A 9,699-nucleotide genomic window follows, 5' to 3' on the forward strand; every position below is an offset into this window, starting at 1 on the left:
GATGATCATTGGATTGCCAAACTTGCATACATGGACGACATATTTGAACACTTGAATGAACTCAATATCAAAATGCAAGGCAAAGGTGAAAACATACTGACATGTTCTGACAAGATAAGAGGATTTAAAGAGAAAATAGTACTCTGGAAAAACGAGGTAAAAAGGGGATCACTGAAAATGTTTCCCAGAAGCAACCTAAATAGTATTGATAAAGAATTGGTGTTTGATTTGGCCAAAGAGCACTTAACTTTGTTGCATGAGAAATATGACCATTACTTTTTCACAATTAACACGGAACAATACGATTGGATCTGAAATCCTTTTGCGGCTAATGCTGAAATATCAACGCAAAACTTAACTTTGCCTGTTAGAGAAAACTTTCTTGAACTACGAAATGATAGAACTTTGAGATTAAAATTCAGCGATGTTCCACTTGATGAGTTTTGGATTTCAATTGAAGAAGAATGTAAGCAAATTTTGCAGGCTGCTATTAAAATTCTGCTCCAGTTTTGCACCACTTATTTGTGTGAACAAAGTTTTTCTACTTTGGTATTGATCAAAAACGATAAAAGATCCTGCTTAAAAGAAATTGATGGTGAACTTCGAGTTGCTCTTTCAAATATTGAGCCGAACATACAGCGACTGTGCTGTGCATTGAAACAAGCGCAAATATCTCATTAATAAATTAAGCTATAGTTTTTTTACATTTTGAGTATGTGTCGGCCGAATTGTGCCGCAGAACTTTAAAGAGTTTTTAAGTGTGCCGTGAGTAAATAAAGGTTGCGGAGCACTGGCCTAGCCTATGGTACCTCTCAGAATTTGCTGAAAAGTTGTCATATTACGCCTTTGGCTACCAAACGAAAGAATCCTAAGGTTTAGATCAATATCTCAAACGGTTTCCCTATGGCGGCCATTTGAATTTCGGGCACTACCCTCATTTTGACTTGGGGGGTAGCGAATAGCAATTTCAGCTATTTTCAGAGCCACATAACTTTTATTGTAATTGTGGTAGAAGACTAAAAATTGCTGTGCTAGTTCATTATAAACTATACTACACAATTCAATAGTAAAAACAACATCTCATCAAAATTCTGTTTTTTTCCCCGTATAAGTGTTTTTTTTTCAATTTTCAAATGCATCTACCACCCAAACCAATCAAAGTATTTCTCTAAAACTTAATTATTTGTAATGTTTGGAAACTTTTCTTTTGCCAACTTGAATTTGGGAGTTGTGATGCCATTCTAAACATAGGGGTAACAAAGGGCCATTGCTGCCTAATAGGGTTTTCAGACTCCTATAAGATCTCTGTTAATGGCACCACAACTCCAAGTTCAAGTTGGCAGAAGAAAGGTTTGAATATCAAAGTTTTAATTAGCATGTTTCTTTGGACAACCATCAAACTATTATGATCAGAGTCTATGTCTTTACATTTACACAGATAATTATAAAGACGACTGCAAAAAGCTACAGCTTTATAACCCCCCAGCTTTGGTAAAGTTGAGCACATTGATAACTAAGTTTAAGACACACTTAATAGGTTTAATAAAGGCAAAGGTTTGGATGCCAAGGGTTTCGCAAAAAAAATAATGCAATACTAGCACTAAATTGATTTTATTCTTTTTTAAATACAACGAAGCGAAATTACAAAGCAAACGTGACAAAAGCTCCATCTGTAGCCTATAACCATTAACCCTACCAGTGACTCCTAGTTTCTAAAAAAAAATGTGAACTGCAAAAACTAGTACAGAACATTGAAACCAATGTACACAACAAAAAGACTAAATATTGTTATAGAGCTTATGCCTCACATGAGAAGTGGTTGATCATCAATTGTGGCACCCTCTGCGGTAAAGAACCACTGTTTTAGAAAACATGCATCCTTAACATTGCAAGAAGGGTTACAACATAGGTTGTATGGCAACTAACACTCACTGCTTTTAGTTTGTATACACTGTATCTTTTGATTTAAAATTGGAATGTGCAACTACCACTGCACCACAATCACTGTTTGTGATCCTGATGTTAGAGTACATTTCAAGCGGAATGGCCCGTTTCGGTGAGTTCGATTCGGTGAGTCCGATCCCTTAAAGAGGGATTTTTTTAATTTTTTTTTTTAATTATTGGGTACCGTAGCCTAATTATCATTATCGTTTTAGGGTTTGGGTTAAGGGTTAGAGGTTAGGAACTCACCGAATAGTAGCAGACCCCATTTCAAGGCATATACATTTTAACCGATCAACTCTGATATACAGTAGGCTATATCTTTAACTTGATGTACCAACATATGGAAACATATGTGGAGACCATCTGTCAACAGTAGCATTACCGGTTGATGATGATGATGATGTATATACGGCATTGCTACGGCAACCAACTAATATCTTACAGCACAATATTTTTAACAGAGATAGTTTCTTGTTTTGACTACTTGTACTACACTACTTATATATACTTGATTCAGTTTCTATTAACAATGGCATCACCTTGGTGTCAGCGCAACAATAAGTATTTTTAAATAACATTACCACTTGTCATTCGATTTCAATTTTGGCAATTTTTCTTGATCTCTGCTATAATATATGTGAATTGGAACAAGTGGCGACATCTCAACATAACTTTGCATGGTTTAGAAGTAATAGTACAAGAATGAAATAAAATCATAGCAGATGGCCTTTTAAGTTGGTCATCATCATCATCAACCGGTAATGCTACTGTTGACAGATGGTCTCCACATATGTTTCCATATGTTGGTACATCAAGTTAAAGATATAGCCTACTGTACATCAGAGTTAGGGATGGGCAATTCAGAATAATTCACTATTCCAGAATTATTCCGGAATACTAAACCGAATCCAGAATACTGAATCCTATTAACTTCCAGGCTCCAGCAACACAAAAAGTAAAAAATTTCAGACACAAAAGCTACACAATCAAAGTAAATGTTTGTTGCAATGCAACACATTAAGGCATTCTAAATGACTTCCAGCCAAATGGGAGCAGTGTTGCCAGATGACGGAAGCCGCTTGGCAACAAAAAGTAACTAAAATTTCACCAGATATTTAAAACACCCTAAACAGGCCCGTAACCAGCCGGGGGCCAGGGGGACATCGCCCCCCGCCCCTGAAAAAAATTCGCCCCCCCCTGGCAAAATCCCAACATTCTTGAGCAACAGCTACAATTATAATGATTTTGCCCAAAAAAATTTTTCGGCCCCCCCTAAAAAAAATTGCCCCCCCCCTTGCTCTACGGTCTGGCTACGGCCCTGACCCTAAATAAAGCAATTTCGCTTAAATACAAATAGTTTTTAAGACATAAGACACTGCCATCATCCATATGCAAATCTCTTGCAAAACGTTTTCTATACGAGCAGGAATTATAGCCTATTGCTAAAAAGTTTAAAAAACTTTCTTGAAAAAAATTGAGTAGGGAAAATTTCACCAGATTTCACCAAAAAGTTATCTGGTTCCAATGTCAAAAAGCTTGGCAATAAAGACCTGTAAATTTCACCAGAATTTTTTAATTTGATATTCTATTTCCCCATCTGGCAACGCTGAACGGGAGCGCAGCTTAGTTTCCGTCAAGCCGCGGTCGAAAAGAATCGCTCGGAAGATGCTGATGTGGCAGGTATGCTGAGGTGTTTCAGAGCCAACTCCTTTAGCAGGGGGCATCTGCTCAATGTTGTTACGCCCACCGGTCAAACTATCGCAGAGTCGCATACGCACGTGGATTGAAAAAAAGCATTGCACGATTGTGCATGTGTACAAAGCGTGAAGAAAATTGCACGCTTAGTTTCTTTGATTGCTCATGCGAGCGAGTGACGTAGAGTTTCATGCGCCGTGCGCGCACAACGCGTGCACAATGTTTTCGAACGTTTGCGTGGGTAAACCACATTTTTTTCAGTTCACTGTCTCCAGCTGACAGCTTGCACAAGACTTATGCATATCTTTAAAACCGAATCTTATTACCCGGTTTTATTGCCGTTTTGGATTCGGATAGTTTAGGATCCGAATCCTTCTGGATTCGGTATTCTGAATTGCCCATCCCTAATTCAGAGTTGATCGGTTAAAACCGGTTAAAACCTGGTTTAAACCGGACAGTTTTGACCACCTATTACTGGTCAAAACCCCTTTAGTGTATGAATCAAGTTGTTTTTCAATTGAATTAAAAATATTACCCTCCATGTTTAGTAATGATGTTCAGCTATATTTTGTTTTGATCAACAATAACCTAAATGCTGGATTTGGAACAAAAAATATTCAATTTCTCTGTTTATTTTTGATATTTCAATTAGTTGGTTATTTTAATTATTGAGAAAATTCAAATTCTAAAAATAAGTTTCTGATGAACCAAAAAATGCTTGGTAGAACGATGAACAATTTGCACAGCCAAATACAGTGTACAGCTACCGCAAAATGACTTCGGACCTTTCTAAATTTTCAAGAAAAACAAGCATTTTGTATACAATGAAATTTTTTAATAAAAACTATCGACCTTTCTTAATAATTTGTCATATTGCATTATTATAACCTTCTTCACATTTTTCACAATCTTCGCATTGTTAGTCACAATCCTTATTGTTAGTGGTATGATCTGATGTAAAACGCACAACTACCAACCTGGTGTAAATTTTGGTATAAAGGTCCGAAGTCACTTTGCAGTAGCTGTATACAGGCCTCGAAATATCCGGCGGTCATGGCGGACATGACCTCCGGAATGACCTCGAATGTCTGCCGAAGCCGACTCATTGGTCGGTCATCAATGACCGCCACAAAATTCTTGACAGAAATAGGGCTAATGCAGCAAAAATATATTTTAAATTTGAATTGTTACAATTGTTTGTTTAACGCGAACAAATACGGAGCTGAAACAATAATAGTACAGACAATTGCTTTAAAGATCACATTAGAGTGGCATGGTTAACGAGTTGATGACAAAAGTAACCATTTTTACATCATTTCAACGCCTTGCAATATTACCTTGAAATAAATTTGTCTGTACGTTTCGGCAGGATATGTATTCTAATTTAAACAATGAGGATTATTGCGTTACATTGATCGTTTGTTAAAAAGAAACGGCACAGAGAAGCAAGTCTCAGCTGGGTTCAGCACGTGCTTAGGCCAGCGTTTCTTAACCGGGGGTGCTAGCACCCCCTGGGGGTGCTGGAATAGACTGGAGGGGGTGCTAAATGCATGCAGCATAATATCAAAAAATGTCATTTTACTTTTTTGCATTTTTTCGTCTTTCTGCCAGTATCAGCAGTTGTCATATCAATAATTGCTGTTTCGAAGTAGCCTGATACCTGGTTTGCTGTTATTGTAGTCATCTCCCTGCGCAACTTGATCCTGAGTAGGCTAGTTTGTGCGAACTTCCCTGGTGGGTGCATACCTGCAGTTTTGTATTCACCTGCAGAATCTCACCATGCGTGAATTGCGCGCATTGAAACACAGAAATTTTGTTTTTTTAGGACCCGTGTATCCCTGAAGAGTACTTTTGAAGAATAAACAAATGATGCATTTGTACATCGCTTTTTTCCTTCACCAAAGGTTAATGGCGGCGCCCGTATTTTGACATGCTTTTTGATCGCTGGCGATATATTTTGTAGTGAGGTTTCTTGTCTAACAAACTGTTCTGTTGTTTTAAGAGAGTTGATTCACTTACATAATGGTGAATGAAAGTCAAATGCCAAATTCTGCATCAACTTCGTTCAAACAACAGCACAGTTTGTTAGACAACAAGAGACTTCATTACAAAATATATCGCCAGCGATCTGCAGGCATGTCAAAATTTCGGCTTCTACTAAACGTTTATCCGGCATTGCAGTATAGTCGTATGTTAATGATAGTTAGGGGGTGCTAGACTGTTCAGGCCTATTTACAGGGGTGCTAAAGTCAGAAAAGGTTAAGAAACGCTGGCTTAGGCGAATGTGGCGATCTTATTTACGCTGATACTGATAGAAATAGGGTCGGTTAATTAAGCCATCAATCATTGCAGAGTTATTCTGTTGTAGAAAATCTTCTTCCACAAACACGACTACACAATACTGTAGTGTGATTTTGTGCAAAAAATATGTCCGGTTGAGATATTATATGTCCGCTGAAAGGGCCAGTCCGGTAGGACATGCTTGACCGCCGGAAAAAAGTACAAATTTCGAGGCCTGTGTATATATAAAATGGTAACCGTATTTTTATCATTTTTGAACCTAAAATTTAAAAATATCTCACAAACTATAAGCCAACTCAAGCCTTAAAGTAGCCGGCGGCCATGGCCGCTAAGTAGTGCTTGAATGACCGCCGGTGCTCGGAATGGCCCATTTCGGCGAGTCCGATTCGAAGAGTTCCCTATTCGGAGACAGCCTTTATCGGAGAGTTCCCTATTCAGAGATTTTTTGAAACTTTTTTTGAAAATTATTGGGTACTGTAGGCTAATTATCATTGCCGTTTTTACATCGTTTTAACGTCGCTAAACATTGAAATCGTGCAGAAAAAAATAAAAATAAAATGTTCGAACAATTAAATGAAAATTTGTCATGTCAGTTCAGTTGAATTGTTTTTATTTGTGACCATCATATCAAAAACAATACAGTGTAATACACGTCAAGTTGTCAACATAGCATAGGAATTTGGAGTTGAGGCTAATTGTTCTGTGGAGTGAGCATTCTGTTGCTCCGGTTTTCTTTGGTAAATTTCAACGTTTAGCAACGTTAAAACGATGTAAAAACGGCAATGATAATTAGGCTACGGTACCTGATAATTTTTAAAAAAAATTCAAAAAATCTCCGAATAGGGAACTCTCCAAAAAAGGCTGTCTCCGAATAGGAAACTCTCTGAATCGGACTCGCCGAATAGTAGCAGACCAGCCGGTGCTACCTTCTCAGTTGGCCAAGTTTGGCCGCCGGTTTCTTCCAGCTAATTATTTAATTTTGCAATAGAATGAGCGTGGATTAACTGTCGAAAATATGTAGTATCAAAGAGTGACACAGAATTAGGTCAGCGTGTTATAATCACCAGTTCACCACTGTTGTATTGTGCGGAAACATTTGCTATTGTATATATATAGGCTATGGAATATATCCAGCTGCGATCACCAGCTATAGTCTACCCGCGCATTCATCCATTGTGCGCGAGTAATAGCGTTAATTACCGTGACGCGAAACAGCAAGTCCCAGGTTTGCGATTTTTGCATGATTATAGAGCAGTACTAAACGAACATAACTGAACAAAAACAAGACGAAATTTCTGCTATTAAATGATCTAGAATAAAGTTTTTAAAAAAACTTTCGCTCATCTGCCTGTTTGACTAAGTCTTGTTTGTAATTCCCGACGTTCATTTTAAGTGTTAACTGTTAATCCAAAATTGTACTAATTTACAGTGGCTGGCAATATTGTCGTTTTTATGTCGATGCAATGTTGTCGGACATTGATTCGTTGTTAAAAAGTAAAACTAGGTTAGTTGACATCCGAGGGGAAAACATGTGTCATAGTTGAGAAATGTTCCCGCTGTGGGTTAGTGACTTCACACCCTCAATGGTGACATCATAACAGTATAAATGGTCAGATTTCATGAAAGGTGGTATTCGGTAATGCAGTTGAAACAATTTCCTGAGCAGTTGAAACAATTTAGTGTCGTTAGATGGTCCTGATAAAGTAGTTATTGCGTGGTATAACGATTCTATTGCAGGACGTCGCCCAGACTTCAATAACCCTAAGTGATCATTTTAGCATTGTTGCAAGTTTAATTCTATTTACTTGTGCTATCATTATTTGTATTTTGGCCCCCAAGCGCGCAGATTTGGCCGCTGAGTAGGAGCTCCCGGTAGGCCACAATGGCTGCCGGAAAAAAATACGAGTTTTAAGGCCTGAAACTCGATAAAAACAACATCATTATTGGATTCCGTAACCCAAATACACCTCAAAACCAATGAAACATCTTCAGCATAGAAAATCTTGTTGACCAGTGTAATAAATATACAATATAGCCCAATGTTACAAAAATTTACCTACCTGTTCCATGAGAATAGTTGTCATTATAAGGGTTTGTTAGATTATTGTCATCAGGACGGTTACTGGATTCACAGTTTTCTTCATCATCCATTGTATACTCAAAACACTGATCACCTTGGTAGTTTGTTCACTGTTTCCATTCAACACATAGCAGCATCACATAGAATATCACTGATTTAAACAAAAAAAAGCTACGTTTTTTCTTAAGCTTGACAAATTTTAGAGTTAATGTCCGCGGCTCGTAACGACTGTGTAGGGCCCAAGCACTCTGAGGTCACATGCGCTGGAATCCACTTGATTTGTAAAAATACTGCAGGCTTTTAGCGCAATCCTGTGTCTCGCTTAAAAATCTAGGGAATGGAATTTAGGAAATTGTAAGCAATGAATTTTTGGAAGAATGCCAAATCGTATTCTGACTAGTGTTTCATGGACACGTAGATTTGCGGGGATGTTACATTGCATGGCTGTGCACAGCGTTTGCAATGCTCACAGTAGCACATTCCCAATCAAGACTAAAATTCTTCTTAACCATAATTCCTGACTCACTTTTGTTACTTAATCTAACTTAGCGGTATTCATTTTTACTCAGTATTATTCAGAAGAATTGTTAATTTCTGAAGTCAAGCTAACCATGTAGGACGACAGCGTATTGTACTGAGTTCTGGTGGTGGATAGAGGTGGGCAGTAGCGCCGCTACATTTTTGGTAAAAGTAGCGGTAGTGGCGCTACTTTTTAGTTGGAGTAGCGGCGCTATTTTTGTTCTAAAGTAGCGGTAGCGGGAGATGCGCTACTTCTTTTTAGTCGCACTCCGCTACCCGCTACTTTTTAATTTAAAGTGAAAAAAATACACGTTTTTTTGGCAACGCTGGCGTGGTCAAGCAGCTATATAATCGGTTTGGTTGCAAATTTTCGGTGTTTTGGGAACATTTTGAGACATCAAACCAGGTTGATACCGAGAAGAGTGACACCAACACCAGTCACGACTCCGAGGATGAATATTTTTGTGTGTTGGCGCCATCCCGTAAAACGTCGGTGCAGAACAAAACATCAATTGTGGACGCCTTTTTTTCGGACAGGAGCAAGTCTTTGAGCTTTTCGAACACCGAGTTAAAACATGTGTTCATTAAATACAACACCCCCATTCCTTCCAGTGCTGCGGAGGAGAGACTTTTCTCTGTTGGAAAAGATGTGCTTAAGCCAAAGCGGGCAGGACTTAGTGACTCTCATTTTGAAATGCTCGTGTTTTTGAAAGATGCGTACCGGTACCGGTAACAATAAATTTTCCTTGGAATGTGTTTTCTATAACGACGTTAAAATGACAGCGTAAACTGTAAACGAATAATAACATTCGTTTTCAAGGTCATTTTTGCGTCTCTAGTGACTTGAAGGGTGTTTTCTAGTGTCATTTTAGACAAAAGTAGCGGAGGAAGTAGCGGTAGCGCGCGCTATTTTGTTCCGAGTAGCGGTAGCGCGCTACTTTTGTAACTTGGTAGCAGGTAGCGGTAGCGCGCGCTATTTTGGTCCAAGTAGCGGTAGCGCGCTACTTCAAAAGTAGCGGGTGCCCACCTCTGGTGGTGGATATGTGGTTAGCTGTTTTGGCGTTTTCATTTCGTGTTCTTGTTGGATTTTGTCGTTCAACGCTACTCAGTTAAAATAAGTCAATAAACGAATCAATATGATAGTGAAGACCTCGGGGTGT

The 9,699-nt window shown here is 38.5% G+C and overlaps 1 protein-coding gene across 3 annotated transcripts in view; it reads right to left on the reverse strand.

The window, feature by feature from the left end:
- LOC145767090 (NACHT, LRR and PYD domains-containing protein 12-like) overlaps positions 1-8,170 on the reverse strand; it is a 34,791-nt gene extending 26,621 nt beyond the window's left edge. For all 3 annotated transcript variants that reach the window (XM_082578842.1, XM_082578841.1, XM_082578843.1), the window contains exon 1: positions 8,001-8,170. In XM_082578842.1, coding sequence (XP_082434968.1) covers positions 8,001-8,091 — 91 coding nt within the window. In that variant the 5' untranslated portion in view covers positions 8,092-8,170. The remainder of the gene's footprint in view (positions 1-8,000) is intronic.
- Between the last annotated feature and the right edge of the window lie 1,529 nt (positions 8,171-9,699).

Source organism: Aplidium turbinatum, chromosome 3, assembly GCF_918807975.1.
Source record: "Aplidium turbinatum chromosome 3, kaAplTurb1.1, whole genome shotgun sequence".
Classification (NCBI taxonomy): Eukaryota; Metazoa; Chordata; class Ascidiacea; order Aplousobranchia; family Polyclinidae; genus Aplidium; species Aplidium turbinatum.